The 23,698-nt window shown below is 45.2% G+C and overlaps 1 protein-coding gene across 4 annotated transcripts in view; it reads right to left on the bottom strand.

Moving 5' to 3' along the window:
- The window catches only part of adcy5 (adenylate cyclase 5), a 481,143-nt gene that overhangs the window by 148,432 nt on the left and 309,013 nt on the right, over positions 1-23,698 (bottom strand). For all 4 annotated transcript variants that reach the window (XM_068034839.1, XM_068034838.1, XM_068034836.1 and 1 more), the window contains exon 3: positions 19,230-19,351. In XM_068034839.1, the coding sequence (XP_067890940.1) occupies positions 19,230-19,351 (122 nt within the window). The remainder of the gene's footprint in view (positions 1-19,229; positions 19,352-23,698) is intronic.

The raw sequence follows: 23,698 nt of genomic DNA, 5'->3' as shown, positions 1-23,698 counted from the left end.
CTTCCACCACCCTTGTGGGCAGTGAGCTCCAGGTCATTACCACCCACTGCGTAAAAAAGTTCTTCCTCCTATTCCCCCTGCATCTCTCGCCCAAAACCTTCAATCTGCATCCTCTAGTCCTTGTACCGTCAGTTAATGGGAACAGTTTTCCTTGTCTAAATTATTGAAGCCTGTTATAATCTCTATCAAATCTCCCCTCAATCTCCTTTGCTCCAAGGAGAATAACATCAGCTTTTCCAACCTAATCTTGTAACTAAAATCCCTCATCCCTGGAACCATTCTGACAAATCTCTTCTGCACCCTCTCAAGGACCCTCACATCATTCCTAAAGTGTTGTGACGAGAACTGGATGCAATACTCTAGTTGGGACGTAAAAGAGCTTTATAAAGTTCAGCATAACTTCTCTGCTTTTGTACTCAATACCCTCTATTTATGAAGCCCAAGATCCCATATGCTTTACTAACCACTCTCTCACTCTGTCCTGCCACCTTCAAAGATCGATGCACGTGCATCCCCAGGTCCCTCTGTTCCGGCATACTCTTTAGAACTGTGCCATTACGTCTATATTGGCTCACTTTATCCCTTCAGCCAAAGTGCATCACTTTGTCAGTATTAAATTCTATCTGCCACCTGTCTGCTCATTCTGCTCGCCTATCTATGTCCTGTTGCAGGCGATTTGTATCATTTTTACTGTTTGCCACTTCTTCAAGTTTGGTATCATCAATAAATTTTGAAATTCTGCTGTATTCCAAGATCCAGGTAATTTATATATAGTTAAAAAAAGCAGTGGTCCTAGCATTGAACCTTGGGGAACAGTGTTGTCCTCCACCCTCAAGTCTGAAAAACAACCATTTACCATGACTAGCTGTTTTCTGTCCTTCAGCCAATTTTTTTATGACCTTCCTATTCCTTGAGCCTCAATTTTGTTAACCAGCCTTTTATGTGGTACTTTATCAAATACTTAGGTAAAATCCATAGAGACAATATCCACTGCATTCCCTTTGTCAACCATCTCCGATGCTTCAATTAGATTAGTCAAACATGATCTACCTTTTACAAATCCGTGCTGGTAAGTCCTCAATTAACTCAAACCTCTCCAAGTGCCTGCTGATTTTTTCCTGATTATTGTTTCTTAAACTTTACCTACCACTGATGTTAAACTAACTGGCCTATAGCTGCTGGGACTGCAGCTGCAATAATTACATCAAACATTCAGGAACATGAAAAATGAAGAGAGAAAATGCTGGAGATACACAGTTGGGTTTGAAAGAAATAAATGTGTGCTATTGGATTGGATTTTGCAGTCAAGTGATGGCACTCACTGCTGACCTCAAAGAGAGTGGTCCAGAAAGATCTAGCAATTTCTGTGGTGTAGATTTCCCCTTTCCCAATGCCAGTTTGAAGCTGGCACCAAGTCAAGAGAATCTCCAGGGGTGCAGCAGCAGTGATATCGTCAGATAGGCTAAGCAGCCAATTACATTAAAACATTCTCACAGACAACAAACCAGGAAATTACAAACACTGATTATCCTTCACTTTTCAGACAGCGAACTAAATAATTATGGCTGGATTAAGATAGAAACTAAAATATCGTAAACAATCTTTAAAAAAATTAAAACTATGCAATTTTTTTTATCATAATGGAGAAATTTGACATTTCACAAATACAAAATTAGCTTTTCAGGGCCATTGAGGCTATTCAGCAGTAAGTATGAACTTCACACACCATTAAAAACTCAGTTACACCTCATTCAGCAAGATGTAATTTTTTTCAAGAGTTTTCACAGCGAGACTAACAGCGTAACACTGGAAGTTTTCATCAATTCATTGATTGCTTCGGGATTGCACTCTGGGGCACCTAAGTACACCCTCTGGCGGAGCTTAGAACACTGACAGCAAATTGTGGATTTCCGCATTATTCTGCGCATGTGCGGGCTCCCAAGGTTGCTGTCAGTCTCAGTGGACTAATGACGGTGAGCACTGACAGTTTCACTGTCATTCCCACTGGAGAATTAGGGCCAATGTTTCAAGTGGGGACTCTTCATCAGAGCAGCATTGACAAAAGGTCACCCCCGACTCCATACCAACATGGTTTGACTCTTATCTGCCCTTTGAAGTGGCCTGAAGTTCTACTAGGGCCTTCCCAACAACACCCCTATCTCAAGAATGAATAAAGAAGAAAAAAAAAAGGGATATATCTGAGTGTTGAACTGTGACGTTTTTGTTGGGGAGATGTAGAGTTTACAGTGGCACATTCAGGGAAAGGGTCCAAAGTTTTTGTGCTTCACCAGCACAGAAAAGAACTTAAGAAATAGATGCAGGAGTAGGCCATTTGGCCCTTCGAACCTGCTCTGCCATTCAATAAGATCATGGCTGATCAGATTGTGGCCTAACTCTCCTTTCCTGCCTGCCCCCATAACCCTTGACTTTCCTGTAGATCAAAAATCTGTCTAACTCAGCCTTGAATATATTCATTGACCCAGCCGCCACTGCTCCCTTGGGTACAGAATGCCAAAGATTAACGACTCTCAAAGACAAGAAATTCCTCCCCATCTCAGTCTTAAATGGGAGGCCCCTTATTTTGAAGGCTGCATTTGCTGACAACGCAACCACTAGGTGGCGCAGTGCTTGCACATGCGCAAATGTAGCCTCATGCACTGAAACGTCACTGACTGCGACGTTTTTGGCCGTTGACAGTAGTAAAGATGGCGCTGCTCAATTTATCACAAAAACAAAAACAAATGAAACCCAAATGCCCACAGTGGCTGTTATTGCCGCCTCCATTCCACTGCCAACAGTAGCCCTTACCCTCCTGCCACCAAGCTTCTCGCCTCTGCCTCCCGCTCTCATCTGCTCGCCGCATGCTCCACACCTTGCCACTTCTCCCCTCAGCCACTCGCTCCCCGTTTCACCACCATCCCCCCACCTTGGGCCACTCGCCCCCGGCCTCGCCGCTTCATTCCCTCTGCTCCCTGCTCCCTCCCGCTCACAGTCTCCCTCCCCTCCCCTGCCTATCACGTCACTCTCTCGCTCCCCCACTTCCCCTGTGTGGGGAAGAAAGGCGGCGATCGCGGGAAGAAGCGGGAAGCAGAAGCGGGAGGGAGCAGGGAAGCAGAGGGGAGGAAGTGGCAAGGCCAGGAGCGAGTGGCCCAAAGTTAGGTAGTGGGGGTGGTGAAACGGAAGCGAGCGGCTGAGTGGGGAGAAGTGGCGAGGCGGGGAGCAAGCGGTGATCAGACGTTGCAATCTGCAAATTTGTCCTGGCGAGCCAGGTGCTGACGTAGGCTGCGCATGCGCAGCACCACACTGACAGCAAGAGTCCATTCTACGCATGTGCGAAGTTTGGAGCGCTCTGTTGACGTCGGCACTGGACTGCGTTGTCAGAAGTCGCTTTGTGTTTTGAAACTGTTCCCCCTAGTTCTAGACTCCCCCAAGAGGGGAAACTTCCTCTCAGCATCTACCCTGTCAAGCCCCCTCAGAATCTTATATGTTTCAATAAGATCACCTCTCAATCTTCTAAACTCCAATGAGTATAGACCCAACCTGCTCAACCTTTCCTCATAAGTCAACTCCTTCATCCCTGGAATCAACCTAGTGAACCTTCCCTGAACTGCCTCCAATGTAAATATATCCCTACTTAAATAAGGAGACCAAAACTGTACGCAGTACTCGAGGGTGTGGTCTCACCAATTCCTTGTATAGTTGTAGCAAGACATCCCTACTTTTATACTCCAGTCCACTTTACATTTATTGAAAGGGAGAGTGTATATAGCCTGTGCACTGAGCAACCTAGGTGAAGGGGCCAAAGGGAGATCAGCATGGTTGGAGTGAGAAGGGGCAAGGTGGCCTCTTGCCATTAGAATGGCTTCCACCAAAGGAGTGATGATAGAATAGTGGTGTATAGCATCTCCTTTGCATCTGATGTCCCAGCACTGAGTTAAAGTTAATTCAAGGGTCAATGTTTCCTGGATATCTTTTCCTGGAACAATCAGAAGCAGAGCTGTTGAGTTTTCTTGTGCCGCAAAAGTTAGCATGGTTTGATTTATGAGGTGAAGTTCCCTGCTGTGTAACCACACTCAGTTGGCTTTTTATCATTTTCAACTTTGTTTTTGAACTGTGGATTAAAAATAATAATTTTACAGTCATGCCAACATAGGAACAGAAGGAGGCCCATTAGCCCCTCACGCCTGCCCCTCCATTCAAATAGATCATGGCAGATCTGCATCTTAACTCCACTTCCCCACTTTACTCCATGGCCCTTACTGTCCTTGCTGTTGGTGTCTAATAGTTAATGGATTTTAAATACCAAGTAGTTAAAGTTAATAGGGTGAACAGGCGTTGATTGGTTCAATGTAAGATGTATATATAAAGCGCTGGCCACGACTGGCTGGGTGTTGTTAGCAGTGTTGAAGTAAGCTCTATGGCAAGCAATAAACAGTCTCCACCTAATCATCCTAGTCTCAGTGTCTTCTTCACAAACAGGCTTACAAGTTTCTCTAACATTTGCCTAACGAAAATCTATTGACCTCGGTTTGGAAATTTTCATTGACTCCCAGCCTCAACAGCATTTTGGGGGAGTGAGTTCTAGATTTCCACTACCCTTTGTATGAAGAAATGCTTCCTTCCATCACCCCTGAACAGCCTATCTCTAATTTTAAAGTTAAAACGAGGCTGCAACACTGCACTCTTCTCCAAGACAAGTGTCTTTGCAGCAGAAATTTCATCGCAGTATTGCTTTTTCACCTCTTATGGCTGTTCCCTTGTACCCGGTAGTTCATGATGGCTGACCGGCTAGGGAGACTCAGAGGTTTACACCTCCTTTACACCCATCTTTTGTTTCTTTACCTGTCCCATTACCATCACCTTTTGTTGTTTAATCTCTCCTGCTTTCAACCCTATCACAGACCCTCCCTTTTGTTCTTTTCCTCCCTTCTCTCTTATCCCTGCCTCTGTACTTGTTGAAAACCTGTTGCATCTCTCACGTTTTCCAGTTCCAACGAAAAGTCAGTGACCAGAAACATTAGTTATCTGGCCCCGTGGTAGTGGGAGCGGAGGTGGGGGATGGGAGGGTGCTGGGTAAATAGGGGGGAGCCATGTCGGGATGTTTTCCAGGAGCGCCCTGGGAAGTGGAGGCAGGCAGGCAATTTAAAAAGTTAAGGTCATAATTAGGGGTGATTTTGCGGCACCGCCGGCAATTTGACAGCAGCATCTGGAGCTCGCCTCGGGGAAAATAGCTCTGCTGGTCTGGCTCCCGGCAAGTGTGGCCTCGGGAACCCCAGGTGGTCCTGTCATCGGGGTCGCGATACCCGTGGGAAAATCCTGCCCATTAACGCTGTTCCTCTCCCCAACGATGCTGCCAGACCTGCAGAGTATTTCCAGCATTTTCTGCATTTATTGCAGGTTTACAGAATCCACGGTATTTTGCTATTGTATTGTCATTAAGACTCTCCTCCTTTAAGATGCTCAAAAAGCCAACCTCTTTGACCAAGCTTTTGGTCATCTCTCATATCTCCTTACTTGGAACACTGTCAAATTTTGCTACGTTAAAATCACTTTATAAATGCATGTTGTTGTTGTTGTATTTGCTCAATTATCACATTGTTGTTTATGGGAACTTGCTGTGCACAAATTGATTGCTGAATTTCCTGCATTACAACATTGATTATACTTCAAAAAAGCACTTCCTCGGGTGTAATGTGCTTTAGGAAAGCCTAAGGTTGTGAAGGCTCTATATAAATGCAAGTTCTTTATTTCTTCTGGTTGGGAAATGCAGAATAAGGGGGCTTAATGTTAAAATATGATAGAAAATGGTGAAGTTATCCTCTAATGCAAACAGAGCTCAATGATTTAATTCCTCTTGTTAACATCCAATTTGATAAGAACTTTGTTTATTTAATACGGAATGGAAAATGTTACACATTCTGACGGAAATAATTTTTACACATGTTTAACTGGTAATGGAGAGGATCTGAACCAATGAAGCATAGATAGAAGCTTCCAGAAGGCGCTGTCGACATTCTAGCATACAGCTACAAAATAGTTCTAATCATACTATCTCAATAAATTCCATGAAGTACATTTAGTTCCATTTAAAAGACCTCTCCCTGTGTTTTACAGGGATCTACATTAGGAGGAAAAAGTCAACTTTGCAACTAGTGCAGGTCAATCTATCCAACCACAGCTTTGAAAATTTAAAGGTTCACTCTGATCATATAAAGAAAGAGAAGACGTGCATTTATATAGCACCTTTCAAAACCTAAGGACATTCCAAAATGCTTTACAGCCAATGAACTAATGTTGGAAAAGCAGCAACAATTTAAGCATAGCAAGATCCCACAAACAGCAATGGGGAGCATGACCCAATATTATAATGTTTCTCACTGATGTTGCTTGAGCGATAAATCGAGGCATCAGGTAGAACTGCCCCCGCCATGGGATCTTTCTCGCCCAACTGAGATGGCAGACAGGGCCTCGGTTTAACATATGATCCGAAAGACGGTACCTCCAACAATGCAGCACTCCCTCAGTACTTCACCTAGATTGGATGCTGAGGTCCCTGGAGTGGGGCTTGAGTCCAGATACCTCTGACTCAGAGGCTAGAGTGCCACAGCTGACACCACTAATCCGGTCATTTGTAACAATAGCAACAAGTTGAATTTATATAATGAATTTACAGGAGCAATTATCAAACAAAATTTGGCACCAAGCCACATGAGAAGATGCTAGCTGGATGGCCAAAAGCTTGGTCAAAAAGGTAAGTTTTAAGGAACATATTAAAGGAGAGAGAGAGAGGTTTAGGGAGGGAATTCCAGAGCTTCCGGAGCCAATAGTGGAGTGATGAAAATCGAGGATGCACAAATAGCCAGGATTGGAGGAGTGCAGAAAACTTGGAGAGTTGTAGGGTTGGAGGATGTTACAGAGATAGGGAAGGGCGATGTCACGGAGGGATTTGAAAACAAGGATGAGAATTTTAAAATTGAGGCATTGCTGGACCGGGGGACAATGTAGATCAGCAAGCACAGGAGTGATGGGTGAGTGAGATTTGGTGCGTGTTAGGATACAAGCAGCAGAGTTCTGGAGTTTACATAATGTGCTGGCCAGCAATGGTTGCAGTGAAAAATTCCAGACTGACGCAGCTTCTCGAACTTTTGCACCGGATGTGGGCTTCTTTTGCTGTATTTTGGTAGATAGGAACATCAAAGAAACAGGAAAGCACAACCCACAAGGTAAGTGACTTGCAAAGTCCTCCTATCCCGTAGGCTGAGCTAGCGGAGAATGTCAGCGATGCAGTATATTAGCAGACTTGGGCTAAGCCAATTTTGAGATGTGTTGGATTATTTTTCCACAGACATGATCTGGAAAATAGATGCCTTCAAGTGCTAGGTTTAAAGAGAAAGGCCCAAAGGATGAAATCATTCAGAGAAGTTATATTAATGCTGTATAAATTGGTAGCCAGGACGACAGGAGACACTAGGGGATTTGTTATTTCATCACTGGCTCAATGGGCCGAATGGCCTCGTTCTGTGCTGCATCATTCCATAATCTCAGGGGCTAATAAGCATTTGCATCATAATGGGTTGGAATGTCTTTTCTTGTTGTCAGCTGTAGCTCACTGGGTAGCACTCTTGCCTCGGAGTCAGACGGTAGAAGTCGCACCCGGAGACTCGATTGTCTGATAGTCCCTGTGCAGTACTGAAGGTTTTCCAAGAAGAGCAGGGGAGTTGTCCCTTGTGTGTCAATATTTATCCCTCAACCAGAACCTAAACAGCTTATTTTGTCATTATCATATTGCTTTTTGAGGGAGATTGATGTGCGCACATTGGCTGTGGCATTAACAATCAGTGAGCCAGTTCAAAACATCCTTCATTGGCTGTAAAACGCTATAAAGACACAACAATAACTTGTATTTATATAGCGCCTTTGATCTAGTAAAACGTCCCAGACCCCTAACGGGTGTGTAATTGGACAAGATTTGACCCCCAGCCAATGAGACATTTAGGAACATTGACCAAACGCTTGGTCAAAGAGGTAGGTTTTAAGCAGCCTTTTAAAGGGGAAGAGAGACGGAGAGATTGAGGTAGTGAATTCCCTAGTTTAGGGCCTAGGCAGCTGAAGGTACTGTATGACATTTGTTAGGAGCTGTCCCATCCCTGTAGCAGTGGCGGGAGAGGAGCTTCAAGCTTTGGCTGTCGGGATGAATTGCAATTGACCTTCACAATAGGTAAACGAGACCAAAAGAGAACACCTCCAAAACCATCACGAGCTACAGTCCCATCTGCTTCAGCTTTTAAACACGGTCTCGTATCGATTTCCAGAAATAACTGCAGCTTAAGAAGTCGGCTCTGAGCAGCCTGCTGTCTCGTGGATTTGTGACAAAGCCAGGCTTGAAGGAATCTGGCTGCCATGTGATGCTTGACTGCCAAGGTGTATGTACAGATTGTCACACTGAATCAATTTAAGATGAAGCTTTATTGGAAAGGTTATTACTGCATTCCCACAGAAGTGGCCCATTTCCCTAAAGTTCCTGCCTTCCCACATCTGCAGGTTTTCAAAAACCAAGGTCGGTGTCACCTAATCCTCTCAGGTGGACGTAAGAGATTCTATGGCACTATTTCGAAGAAGAGCGGGAGAGTTTTCCCCAGTGACCTGGGCTGATATTTATTCTTCAACCAACGTCACAGAAACAGATGATCTGGTCATTTTCAACAGTGGGTAGTAATCTCACCTCTGAGTTCAGAAGGCTTTGGGTTTCAGATCCCAGTCAGAGACTGGCTAACAATCCCAGTGCAGTACTGAGGGAGTGCTGCAATGTTGGAGGTGCTGCTTTTCCGATGAGACGTTAAACCAAGGCACTGTCTGCCCTCTCAGCTGGGTGTAAAAGATCCCATGGCATTATTTCGAAGAAGAACAGGGGAGTTATCCCCAATGGCCTGGTTGATATTTATCCATCAATCAACATCACAAAAAAAAACAGATGCACGGGTCATTATCACGTTGCTGTTAATGGGTCCTTGATGTTTGCAAATAGGTTGCTGAGTTTCCCTACATTACAACAGTGACAACATTGCAAAAGTACTTTATTGGCTGTAAACATTTGGTAGCTGTTGTTCTGGCTGTAGTCCCAAAGGACCATAGGCATAGGGAGAGACAGGTGGTAATGTATAGCTTGAGGGGTACCACTCCTCAAGCATGGGGGAAACTACCACAGCTGGCATGGGGATTGAACCTGTGTTTTTAGCATCTTTCTGCATCACACTCTAGCTGTCTAGGCAACAGAACTAACCAACCCCCAACCCTATGAACGATGCTATATAAATACAAGTCTTTTTCTTTTTTTACTGGCTGCTTGAGAGCAAACGAGACTGGTTCCAGTAAGCAGTCAATGGAGGCTAAAAATATACGAACAGCATTAAAGCCTCCGACAGCCTTGGTAGGAGGCAGGACAGAGGTGCGGATTGCTGAGACTTTGCTTGCAGAACTCAATGATTATCCACCAGTGAGCTCAGTGGTTTTATTGCTGCTGTTGCTTTGGTCTGTGCATGGAGAAGTTTTAGTGCTGGAGCCCATTCCTACGCATTAGCAGAACTGTCAACAGCAGATCTTCTGAAGTGCATTACTGGCTGGGGAACAGCTGGCTTCTATCATGCCAACTAACAAAAACATTGCCTCGCACTAGTTAAAAAAAATATATATAAGGACATTTTCCGCGCCATTTGCAGAATCCATTCTATTTTAGGAAAATTCAGTGACAAACAATCATTGCTTGCATTAATAGGTTATAACCGGCAGACTGAAACATTCTTAGGGGATTTGACAGGGTAGACACTGAGAGGTTCTTTCCCCTGGCTGGAGAGTCTAGAACACAAGGTCACTGACTCAGGATACGTGGTCGGTCATTTAGAACTAAGAGAAGAAATTTCTTGGGAGTGCTGTTATTCTTTGGAACTTTTCAGTCATTAAGTATATTCAAGACAGAGATCGATAGATTTTTGGATACGGAGTCAATCAAGGGATATGGGGATAGGGTGGGAAAATGGACTTGAGGTAGAAGATCAGCTATGATCCTACTGAATGGCAGAGCAGACCCAAGTGGCCAAATAGCCTACCGCTGCACCTTTTGCTTATGTTCTTAAGAGCAGGGGTGTTGTTCCGGGTGTCCTGGCCGATATATATCTCTCAACCAATAGGAATAAAAAACAGATGATCCAGTCATTACCTTGGCGCTGCCTGTGGAATTTTGCTGTGCGCTACTGGTTGCTGTGCATCCCTACATGGCAGCAGTGACCGCATTTCAAAAAATATCTCATTGGTTTCGAAGGAAGAGAGACTTGGGAGCGGCGCAGACTGGGCAATGAGTCGCTGTCGGTTGTTTTACCACGTGGATTGCAAAGACTCCCCAAGACCTGCCTTGACACTTTAGAGGTCAAGAGCCCACCTCCAGGAGCTGCTGGCCAATCAGAGGGCTGGCAGCTCTTCAGTCTCAGCAGCTCCACTGGGAGCGGTGGCCACTGCTGGGACTGCAACCAGCCGAGAGGATGCCATCAGAAGGAGGTGAGTTGAGAGAAGGGGGACTGGTGGAGGTGGAAGTGGAGGTGTGGTGGGGGGGGGGGGCGGGGTCGCCAGGACCAGTCAGGCAGGCCCTAGCGAGGTGGGGGGGAGGGTGCTATTGCTTGGTGAGGGCAGAGAGGATGTGTCCCCAGGGATAGCCATTGCTGTCGGGGAGCCCCTTTATGGACCACAGAGGGCCCAATTAGGAGGGTTCCCCCCCCACCCCTGCATAAAAATCTAGACTGACACTCCCGTACTAGTTCTGAGGTAATGCTGTCTTTTGGACGAGATGTTAAACTGAGACCCTGTCTGCCCTTTTGGGTCGATGTAAAAAATCCCATGGCACTCTTTTGAAGAAGAGCAGGGGCATTATCCCCGGTGTCTAGGGCAATATTTATCCAACAACAACAGCAACAACTTATCTTCATATAGCGCCTTTAACTTAATAAAACGTCTCAAGGTGCTTTCCAGGGGCATTATGAAACAAAGTATGGCATCGAGCCACAAAAGGAGATATTAGGTCAGATGACCAAAGATGTATGTTTTAAGCAGTTTCATAAAGGAGAAAAACAAGGCGGAGAAGCAGAGAGGTTTAGGGAGGATATTCCAGAGCTTGGGGCCTCGGCAACTGAAGGTGTGGCCGCCAATGGTGGAGCAATTAAAATCAGGTATGCACAAGAAACCAGAATTAGAGGAGTACAGATATCTTGGAGGGTTGTGGGGCTGGAGGAGATGACAGAGATAGGGAGGAGTGAGGCCATGGGGGGATTTGAAAGCAAGAATGAGAGTTTTAAAATCAATGCGTTGCTTGACCGGGAGCATATTGGTCAGACGGCACAGGGGTGATAGGGGAATGGGACTTGATGCGTTAAGATATGGATAGCTGTCTAAAAAAGATATACTGGTCATCATCGCGTTGCTGTTTGTGGGAGCTTGCTCTGTGTACATTGGCTGCTGTGTTTTCTACTTTAAATCCATAACCACACTTCAAAGGTACTTCATTGGCTGTAAAATACTTAGGGATATCCTGTGGTCATGAAAGGCGTTATATAAATGCAAGTTTTTTTGTTGTAACTGATGCATAGTAGACACAAGAGTTCTTTATATATAAAACCATCAGATCTCCCACGCGCAGTAAGTCACAGGATATGGTTGCTCTTCCGTGCCCCTCTTGTCTTTGTGCTGTGTTGATGCTCGCTCGCTCCTCTCGTGATTGTCCGTCTCTTTCTCTCCTCATCTAGTTTGCTTTTCTCTTTCATTTCTCTCTCTCTCCTGCCTGGCCTCTCTGTCTTTGCCTTACCTTCTGTGTCCATCTCTCTCCTGTTCTGCTTCCCTCTTTCTCTTTTTTAAGACCAGAGAATGATAAATGATCAGGTTTGACATTTTTACCAATTTAATAATTCCCCCCCCTCGATCCTCCCTTGCCCATCATATTAGGGGATGCAGCATTAAGATGTGCCTCTACTAATAAACCAAGGATCCCATAGTTTTTAAAAAAAGCCTTCTCAACTTATCTTGCCACCTTCAAAGATTTGGGCGCGTGCACCCCAGGTTAGTGCTCCCCCTTTAAAATTGTACCATTTAGTTTATATTACCTCCCACCATCCTTCTGACCAAAATGTATCAATTCACATCTCCCTCGGCATTCTCTCCATCAATAAGCCGACTGAACCTGGGGTTAGTAAGAATATCCAATCAAGAGAGTCCCCATCATTGGCCAGGTCCAGGGACGGGGAAAGATTTTGCCTTGGGACAACCTGGAAGTGGCTGAAACCCTGAGGAAATTCGACCATGGGGTGGGTGCATGACAATTGGAGGCTGCTCCTGCCCTCACTCAATGTCAACAGGAACAGCTGGACGATGATCAGGAGCAGGAGCCCAGGCACAGAGGAAAGAGGCTGCCAATCGGGAGAAAGGATAAGGCCGCCATTACAAAGGCCAACTTTTGGGAAGCGGTAGGCCTTAGCGCGAGGCAGGACAAAGCAATGCTGTGTTGTATACCACTACAGCGCCTCCTGCATTGGAGGTGCAAACCTTAGATGCTGGGAGGACAAAAAGATGAGTACGACGGGGTGAAAGGTCAGTGACCTGAAACATTAGCTCTAGTTTATTTTTCTCCCCACCAGCATTTTTTGTTTGTACTTAAATTGAGAAGTTGAGGTGTGTTCAGAGTGCTGTGGATCAGACAATGGCCTTTTGTCTCCTGGAACACTGTGAATCTATACCAGCCAGGAACCAAGTTTAGACTTCCAAAACCCCCATTCCACATCAGAACCCTTACCAGGCAGCAGGCAGAAGAGATTTTAACCCCATCAGACTGTCCTGGTCAGGGCTCAAGTGCCCAGATCAACAAAGCAGCTTTAGCGAGGGCTCCCTTAGGTATCGGGATATTAAACATTTGTCACAGAAGCTGGACCTCAATTTGCCAACGATTTTGCTGAATGCTTCTTCTGCTTCGTGACAGTGCAAAGATAAAACCTCACCTTTAGAAGTTTCTAAACCGCTTCTGCTTTTAAAAAGGCCCCAAACGCTCCTTCCAGGTGAAGCAGCGATTTATGTATACACCTCTCAATTTAGTAGACTGGATTCGCTACTCACAATGCTGTTTGCTCTACGCTGGGGAGACCCAGTAGAGATGGCCAGTAGTGGTGCTACCGAGCCACTCTTGGTGACAGACATTGAAGTACCCCACCCAGAGTACATTCTGTGCCCTTGCTACCCTCAGTGCTTCTTCCAATTGGTGTTCAACATGGGGAAGTACTGATTCATCAGCCGAGGTAGTGGGGGGGGGGGGGGTGGAGGCTGTAGGCAGGAGGTTTCCTTGACCACGTTTGGCCTGATGCCATGAGACTTCATGGGGTCTAGAGTCGATGTTGAGAACTCCCAGCTGATTGTATACCACTGTGCCGCCACCTCTGCTGGGTCTGTCCTGCCAGTGGGACAGGACATACTCGGGGATGATGATGGTGGTGTCTGGGACATTGTCTGCAATGTATGATTCTAGGATCATGACTATGTCAGACTGTTGCTTGACTAGTCTGTGGGACAGCTCTCCCAATTTTGGCACAAGCCCCCAGGTATTAATAAAGGGAACTTTGCAGGATCGACGGGGCTGGGTTTGCTGCTGTCGTTTCAGGTGCTTAGGTCGATGCCGGGTGGTCCAGCCAGTTTCATAAGGCTTTTCAGTGGTTTGACACAACTGAGTGGCTTGCTGTGGGTCTGGAGTCACACGTAGCCAGACCAGGTCAGGACGGCAGATTTCCTTCCTTTATCCCTAAAGGGATAACAATCGACAATGGTTCCATGATCACCAATAGACTAGCTTTCTAATTCCAGATTTATTAATTAAATTTAAATTGCACCATCTGCCGTGGTGGGATTCAAACCCATATCCCCATAGCATTAGTCTGGGGCTCTGGATTACTAGTCTAGTATGCCACCGCCTCCCCATATTCAAAGTGTTTGCTGTTAAAATATTGTTCAAAGCAGATCTAGTGTTCTCCCTGCATTATATTAGGCTGTATTCCACAAAAGCAGTCATTATCCACAATACAATGAAGCTAGTGGATTGCTCCTACTTAAATGAATTTGTTTAAACTACAGTCCGCTGAATGGTTGGAAAATTCTTCTGTGCTATTCTTAAGCGCATTTAATTAGCACTTTGACTTCAACTGCGTTAATAAAACACACATTGAAGTAGCTTAACTTGTGCGCTACAAATAGCAGATGGAGGGATATCAGCTGCTCAGAGTCTGAGGTTGGGCTGTGTCGCTTATGAAAGGAGCAATCGACAGCGGGCGTTTGTAATGCAGAGTCAATGCACTGAAACTCAGCCAGATATTGTAATCCTGTCCCAGTTTACGGATCAGTTGCCTTATGCCCCCTTATTTCTGCCACCTCCTCCAGCTCCACAATCTTCCGAGATCTCCCCAACTCTGGCCTCTTGCACATCCCCACTCCTTGCCCCCTGCCACTGGAGACTGTGGCTTCAGCTGCCTAGTCCCTAAGCTCCGGAATTCCCTCCCGAAACCTCTCGGCCTGTCCTCCATTAGATCCTCTTGCAAGACAAACCTTAAAACCCGCCAAGCTTGACCACCTGTCCCAATGTCCCCTTCTTTCACGTGGTATCAATCTTTTTGTCTGATTATGCTCCTGTGAAGCACCTTGGGACATTTTACAACATTAAAGGCGCTATATAAATGCAGGTTTGTCGTTGAAGAACGGAGCTGGTTTGTCTGATATTGCTGCTATTTCCAAAAATTTCCATCTCTTACCTTGTCACAGAAATGTTCAATAGCTCTCCTCTTTCAAGGAAAAAGAATTACTTTCTTCTAAATAATAATACAGATAGATGGCCACCTTCCTCTATCATGGAGTTTCGGAACTGAAGTTTACTACTCAGCATTTTAAACTGTTTACAGTTACAACAAACTGGAATCTCATTGAAGTCATTCCCTCTTGGTGTTCCTCAGACCAGGCTGCCTGTGGCTCACTGCTCTATTTCGCCCATCAATGTGACTCCGTCCCTCTCCTACATTCACAAAGCCTGATGGCATTCTGGCTGAGAGCTTCACAGTTTGCTGTGCAGAGGCCAGGAATAGAATGGGCTGAATTATACATCACAGCCACTTCCCTTAGTCGTGACCGTTACACCAGGGCCGCACTCCCCCCTACCCCCATCTTCTCAGCTCAACCAGACACCTTTCTTACTCCCTTTGGTCACCTTTTCGTTTTTACGGCTACTGGATAATTTAATAGTCAGGCTGTGTTGAAGACCAGTGCGCACCCCAGGTCAGTTTTGAGGCCCATGCAAAGGCTGCTAGATTTTATAAACTCATCATTATGTTCAGCTGCCTGGAATCTGGCAGGATCTCCTCGTCAGAAAGGCTCAGCTCACTTGTAAAGCACCAACGCAAATCGCAGAGCTTGGTGTTAAAATCTGCATCCCCGATTTTCAAATCTCCTCATGGCCTCGACCTCTCCCAATCTCCTCCAGCCCCACAAATCTCTGAGATATCTGCTCTCCTCCTAATTCTGGCCTCGTGTGCATCCCTGATTTTCATCATCACTGGGGGCCGTGCCTTCAGCTGCCTGGACCCTAAGCTCTGGAATTCCCTCCCCTAAACATTTCCGCTTCTCTCTCCTCCTTTAAGACACCCCTTAAAACCGACCTCTTTGGCCAAATTTTTGGTCAGCTGACCTAATATCTCTGTGTGGCTTGGTGTCAAATTCTGTCTGATACCCTCCTGTGAAGCACCTTGGGATGTTGCCGTTGTCCAGATAGAACAGTGCCAATTGGACCAGTAAAGGAGTGCCGTGAATTCCACATAATTTTACAGCATAGTAGGAGGTCATTCGGCCCATCCTGTCTCTGCAGGCCACTCTTTGAGGAGCTCCACTTCTCTGCCATTTCCTTACAACCTATTAAACTTTCCTTTTTCAAATCCACTTCCCTTTTAATAGCGATTATGGATTCTGCTCCCAGTGCTGTTTCTGGTCAGGCATTCCTTAAAGCCCTTGGGGTAAAAAAAACAATCTTCTAAGCTTCACTTTGTACTTTTGGTGATAACCTTGAATTTATACTTTCTAATTACCGACTCTGACCAGTGAAAATCAGTTTTCTTCATTAACCTTATCAAAATCCCTCATAATTTTGACCACCTCCCTCAGATCTCCCTTTAGCATTCCATATTCCAGTAAAATGAGACCTTGTTTCTCCTCAAACTGACGTCTCACATTCTCTGAGTATTATCCTATTGAATTATTATTGCACCTTTCACTGGCCTTGACATCCTTATGAAAGAAAAACACTTATAAATGCAGCCTACTCAATAATTTTCATACACTTAGCATGACTTTTTCTTCGGCATTTTAAAATACCCCATATTTCAGGTGCAGCACAGGCACAAGTGTCTTAAAGCAATCCTGTGTTCACTCACCAACTGCCCATTTAGGTTGCCACCCTTACTTCGTGCTGGCCTTTACATAAGGGTCAGACAATTGTCTTTTCTTATTACTGCTCAACCGCCATGTTCATTCTGCTGCCATCCCGTGAGAAAATGCCAGAAACGCCAGGATTTCCACAGGCCTATCTTCTTTGGCCTCCTTATCTCGAGAGACAATGGGTAAGCGCCTGGATGTGGTCAGTGGTTTGTGAAGCAGCGCCTGGAGTGGCTATAAAGGCCAATTCTAGAGTGACAGACTCTTCCACAGGTGCTGCAGAGAAATTTGTTTGTCGGGGCTGTTACACAGTTGGCTCTCCCCTTGCGCCTCTATCTTTTTTCCTGCCAACTACTAAGTCTCTTCGACTCGCCACACTTTAGCCCCGCCTTTATGGCTGCCCGCCAGCTCTGGCGAACACTGGGAACTGACTCCCACGACTTGTGATCAATGTCACAGGATTTCATGTCGCGTTTGCAGACGTCTTTAAAGCGGAGACATGGACGGCCGGTGGGTCTGATACCAGTGGCGAGCTCGCTGTACAATGTGTCTTTGGGGATCCTGCCATCTTCCATGCGGCTCACATGGCCAAGCCATCTCAAGCGCCGCTGACTCAGTAGTGTGTATAAGCTGGGGATGTTGGCCGCCTCGAGGACTTCTGTGTTGGAGATACGGTCCTGCCACCTGATGCCAGGCCTATCACTCACAGTCATTCCACTGTTCAACATCCTGCAAACTTGCACTAGTACTTTCTCCAACAGCACAGGAGACACTCAAACAGCAGCAGATAATGGAGCATCAAAAACTGGAACTATCTGAGTGTTTGAACATTTGGAACAGGAGTAGACCATTTGTCCAATCAAGACTATACCGCCATTCAATCAGATCATAACTCATCTCTATCTCAACTCCATATCCCTTGATAATCTTACCCAATAAAAATCTATCCATCTCAGTCTTGAAAATGCCAATGGTCCCCTGGCTTGATATGGTAGCATGGTGGTTATATTACTAGACCTAATAATCCAGAAATCTGAGTTCAAATCCCCCCACAACAGCTGGGGCATTACAATTCAATTAATTAAATAAAATCTAGAATTAAAAAGTTAGTAATAGTGATCATGCAAAGAAAACTACTGGATTGTTGTAAAAGCCCATCTGGTTCACTAATGCCCTTTAGGGAAGGAAATCTGCTGTCCTTGCCCAGTCTGGCCTACATGTGACTCCAGACCCACAGCAATGTGGTTGACTCTTAAATGCTGTTAAAATTACCTAACAAATTACTTAGTTGGATTTTCTCAAGGGCAACTAGGGATGGCCAATAAATGATGGCCTTGCCAGTGATGCTCATATTCTGCAAATGACTAAAAAAAAGTATCCACAATCTTTTCAGCAGGGCTCCAGGTTTCCACTATCCTTTATTTGAAAAATTTGCTTCCGAATAACTCTTCTAAATGGCCTAGCTGTAATTTTAAGATTCTGCTCCTTTGTTCTGGATTCCTTCACCATAGAACCATACAGCACAGAAAAAAGGCCATTTGGCCCATTAAATCTGTGCCAACTCTTTTAAAGAGCTATGCAATTAATATCAGCCCCTCCTGCGCCTTCCCCATATCCCTGCAAATTTTTCATTTTCTAGTATTTATCCAATTCCCTTTTGAAAGTTACTATTGAGTCTGCTTTCACCGTCCTTTCAGGCAGCGAGTTCCAGATCACAACAACTAGTAACGTAAAATAAATAAAAACAAAAAGTGCTGGAAATACTCAGCAGGTCCGGCAGCATCCGTGGAGAGAGAAGCAGAGTTAACGTTTCAGGTCAGTCACCCTTCATCAGAATGTAAAATATATTCTCCTCATCTCCTCCCTGGTTCTTTTGTCAATTAACTGAAATCTGTGTCCCCTGGTTACCGACCCTCCTGCCTGGGGAAATAATTTCTATTTACTTTATCAAAAATGTCATAAATTTGAACATCTCGGTTAATCTCCCCTTAATCTTCTTTACTCTAAAGAGAATAATCCCAGTTCCACTAGTCTGTCCGCATTACTAAAGTCCCTCAGCCCTGGTACCAGTCCAGTAAATCTCCTCTGTGCCCTCTTCAAGGCCTTGATATCCTTCCCATAGTGTGGTGCCCAGAATTGGACACAATACTCCAGCTGAGGCCTAACCAGTGATTTAGCATATACTCTAAATCCCAGAATCCCATATGCCTTCTCAGTGTGTCTTGCCACCCTCAAGATTTTGTGCACACACGCCTACCAGGTCTCTCTGTTCCTGCACCTCCTTTAAATTGCACCATTTATTTTATATTGCCTCTCCTCAATCTTACCAACAAAATGTATCACTTAACACTTCCCTGCGTTAAATTTCATCTGCCATGCGCCTGCCCATTTCACCAGTCTGTCGATGTCCTCCTGATTGTTTACTACATTTCCAGACTTTCATCTCAGTTTGTTTGAAATTGTACCCATCATACTCATTATTCATTAATGAATATCAAAAGTATCAATAATAAGTACCAAAAAGTGCAGTGATCCTAATACTACTGTCTTGGGGGACACCACTGTATACTTTCCTCTGATCTGATAAACAACTGTTTACTTCTGGATAGCTTTCAGCCTCAGCCAATTTCATATCCATGCAGTCACTGCCCTTTCTAATCCTCTATAACGCATGGTGATATTGATGAATTGGCAACACGCAGAGACCAGGTTGAGATACCAATGGCAAAGGTGGCATCACCTACCTGACATTGTCGTGCTTCTGTATGTAAATCTTGTGAAACATCATGTCCTCCTGTTTTGCGTTAATGTCGGCCTTCATCTCCATGGCAACGTGCCGCGGAAGCACTGACAACAGGAGTCGTTCCTGTGCGGGGAGGAAGCAATTTAAATGGTCAACCAAGGTAAGGAATTCCTCTCCAACATTCTTCCTTTCGCTCCTGAACGCGTTGGCTGGAAACACTTGGAAACTCAATCCGGCACGTAATCTGGAACAGGGACTAGGCCCGATCTTTCTCCCCTCTCTCTGGTCAAGGCACACCAGGCCTAGCTGTAGCATCCTGACTGACTGCAACCAGCTCACTCAGCACAGACCAAGGATCGAGTCTGAGACCTTCACAGGTAAAGGGTCGCAAAATAACCATCAGGGAGGCCACACATGTAGGGCTATTCGGTAAAATTAAAAAAAATAATTTTACTTAGCACCTTTCATGATCTCAGGACATCCCAAAGCACTTTATAACCAATTAAGTACTTTTTGAAGTGTAGCCACAGTTGTAATGTAGGAAACACAACAGCCAATTTATGCACAGCAAGATCCCACAAACAGCAATGAGATAATGACTAGATCATCTTTTTTGGGATGTGGGCGTCGCAGGCATTTGTTGCCCATCCCTAATTGCCCTTAATAAGTGAGTGGGTTGCTTTGGCATTTCAGAGAGCTTTTAAGAGTCAAATGGTCTGGATTCACATGTACGCCAGACCAGGTGAGGACTGTAGATTTCCTTCCCTAAAGGGCATTAGTGAACCAGATGGGTTTTTACTACAATTGATGAGAGTTTCTTGACACCGTTACTGAGACTAGCTTTAAATTTCATATTTTTATTGATTAAGTTCAAATCCCACCAGCTACCTTGGTGGGATTTGAACCCATACCCCCAGAACATTAGACTGGATTACGAGCTCAGTGACATTACCACTATGCCAATGTCTCTCCCTGATTTTGGTAATGTTGGCCAGGACACTGGGTGGAACTCCCCTGCTCTTCCATGAAGTGACACCACTTCAAAAGTACTTTACAAAGTATTACAGAGTATTTACAGCACTGAAACAGACCTTTTGACCTGACAATCTTTATGCTCCTCACAAACTTCCTTTCACCCTTCTTCATCCAACCTATTAATATATCCTTCTAATCCTTTCTTCCTCAAGTGCAAATCTAACTTCCCCTTAAAGGCATCTATACTATTCACCTCAACCACTCCCTGTGGTAGCGAGTTCCACATTCTAAACACTCTCTGGGTAAAGAAGTTCCTCCTGAATTCCCCAGTGAACTATCTTACACCTATGATCCCAAATTAAGGTCTCACCTGCAAGTGGAAACACTTTCTCTGCATCTACCCTATCAAACCCTTTCATAATCTTAATGACCTCTATCAGCTCATCCCTCAATCTTTTCTGTCCCAGCCGGTTCAATCTTACCTGATAGGTGTAACCTCTCAGTTCTGGTATCATTCTAGGAAATCTTTTTTGCACCGTCTCTGGGGCCTTTTGTAACATGGAGACCAGAACTGTGCACAGTACTCCAAGTGTGGTCAAACCAAGGTTCTATGCATGTTTAACATACTTCATTGGCTGTAACGCATTTTGGGACATTCTTAAAAAAAAAATATTTTTAATCATTCATGGCATGTGGGCGTCGCTGGCTAGGCCAGCATTTATTGCCCATCCCTAATTGCCCTTGAGAAGGTGGTGGTGAGCTGCCTTCTTGAACCGCTGCAGTCTATGTGGGGTAGATACACCCACAGTGCTGTTAGGGAGGGAGTTCCAGGATTTTGACCCAGCGACAGTGAAGGAATGGTGATATAGTTCCAAGTCAGGATGGTGTGTGGCTTGGAGGGGAACTTGCAGGTGGTGGCGTTCCCATGCATCTGCTGTCCTTGTCCTTCCAGGGAGAGGTCGCGGGTTTGGAAGGTGCTTCGAAGGTATGTTGCTGCAGTGCATCTTGTAGATGGTACACACTGCTGCCACTGAGCGTCGGTGGTGGAGGGAGTGAATGTTTGTGGATGGGGTGCCAATCAAGTAGGTTGCTTTGTCCTGGATGGTGTCGAGTTTCTTGAGTGTTGTTGGAGCTCCATCCATCCAGGCAAGTGGAGAGTATTCCATCACACTCCTGACTTATGCCTTGTAGATGGTGGACAGGCTTTGGAGAGTCAGGAGGTGAGTTACTCGCCGCAGAATTACTAGCCTCTGACCTGCTCTTGTAGCCATGGTATTTATATGTCTGCTCCAGTTCAGTTTCTGGTCAATGGTAGCCCCAGAATGTTAATAGTCAGGGCTTCAGCAGTGGTAATGCCATTGACTGTCAAGGGGAAATGGTTAGATTCTCTCTTGTTGGAGATGGTCATTGCTTGGCAATTGTGTAAATCGAATGTTATTTGCGACTTATCAGCCCAAGCCTGGATGTTGTCCAGGTCTTGTGAATCCTGAGGTCATGAAAGGCGCTATATAAATACAAGTTCTTTTCTTCTATCTGTGCATTGAGTGTTATTGAGAATCCTGTCCTCCTCAGACATTCAGACTACCATGAGAGGTTCCAGGAGCTTAGAACTCTGGCAGATTTGTCATCTCCTTAGTTTGGGTCCTTGGCCAATTCTCACACCTGAGCTGCCGCCTGAATCCTATTAGTGTTAAATATTTCCCTTACATGCTCATTTAACATATTCATAAGTGGTTTTTGAGAAACATTCATTATTCATATAATTTAAACCTATCGTATGAATTATTCAGGTGTTTAGCACAATTTGATACACCCACTTTTCCCTCTGTGTGCTGCAGTTTACTGATAATTAGACATTGTTGCTCAAAGTAAAATCTGAATTATTCAATGACTTGAATTGATCAATTGGAATAAAACTGCTTTTTGAAGAGCACAATATAAATTTGAATTATCTTTGAATTTCGAATTGAGCGGCTTCAAATTTTTCTTGTTCTGCATCTACTGACCTGCACAGTCACATCCTCATCTCCACAGGGATCCGTGCTGGGACCACTGTTGTTTGTGATATACATTAATGATTTGGAGGAAAGTATAGGTGGACTGATTAGCAAGTTTGCAGACGACACTAAGATTGGTGGAGTAGCAGATAGTGAAGGGGACTGTCAGAGAATACAGCAGAATATAGATAGATTGGAGATTTGGGCAGAGAAATGGCAGATGGAGTTCAATCAGGGAAAATGTGAGGTGATGCATTTTGGAAGATCCAATTCAAGAGTGAACTATACAGTAAATGGAAAAGTCCTGGGGAAAATTGATGTCCAGAGAGATTTGGGTGTTCAGGTCCACTGTTCCCTGAAGGTGGCAACGCAGGTAAATAGAGTGGTCAAGAAGGCATACGGCATGCTTTCCTTCATCGGACGGGGTATTGAGTACAAGAGTTGGCAGGTCATGTTACAGTTGTATAGGACTTTGGTTCGGCCACATTTGGAATACTGCGTGCAGTTCTGGTCGCCACATTACCAAAAGGATGTGGATGCTTTGGAGAGGGTGCAGAGGAGGTTCACCAGGATGTTGCCTGCTATGGAGGGCGCTAGCTATGAAGAGAGGTTGAGTAGATTAGGATTATTTTCATTAGAAAGACGGAGGTTGAGGGGGGACCTGATTGAGGTGTACAAAATCATGAGAGGTATAGACAGGGTGGATAGCAAGAGGCTTTTTCCCAGAGTGGGGGATTCAATTACTAGAGGACACAAGTTCAAAGTGAAAGGGGAAAAGTTTAGGGGGGATATGCGTGGAAAGTTCTTTACGCAGAGGGTGGTGGGTGTCTGGAAAGCGTTGCCAGCGGAGGTGGTAGATGCGGGCACGATGGCGTCTTTTAAGATGTATCTGGACAGATACATGAATGGGCAGGAAGAAAAGAGATACAGACCCTTAGAAAATAGGCGACGTTTAGATAGAGGATCTGGATCGGCGCAGGCTTGGAGGGCCGAAGGGCCTGTTCCTGTGCTGTAATTTTCTTTGTTCTTTGTTCCATCTTTCCCCCAGTAAATCCCTTACACTTGCCCACCCTTAGTACGTCCCCCTTGGTACAGCCCCCAAATTTGCCCCCTACTCTCCTCTGTCGAACTGCTCACTATTTTCACCCTAAAATGCAGAGAGAACTCCGCCTTCTTTTTCCGTGCTATCAACTGTCTCCTTAAACCCTCCTCCCACTCCCTCCAGCCTCACCTTCAACCACAAGTGCGAGGAGCTCATGGACTTCTTTGCCCTTTGCCACTAATATTGTGACAATCCATTCAACTGCCTCTGCCACTTCGCCTCCAACCCCTAGCCCACCAGACCAAACTTCCCCTAAAGATCCCCCTGCCCTAGCCCTGAACCCGCATCTTTTTCTAGTTTCTTTCCTATCTCTCCGAGCTGATCATGTCAATGAAACCTACCTCCTGCTCCCTCGACTCGATTCCTCCCCAAACTGTTGACCACCCAACTTCCCTT

The sequence above is a fragment of the Heterodontus francisci genome, chromosome 7, assembly GCF_036365525.1.
Source record: "Heterodontus francisci isolate sHetFra1 chromosome 7, sHetFra1.hap1, whole genome shotgun sequence".
Taxonomy (NCBI): Eukaryota; Metazoa; Chordata; class Chondrichthyes; order Heterodontiformes; family Heterodontidae; genus Heterodontus; species Heterodontus francisci.
The sequence above is the reverse complement of the archived record's forward strand: the minus strand, read 5'-3'. Positions and strand labels throughout refer to the sequence as shown.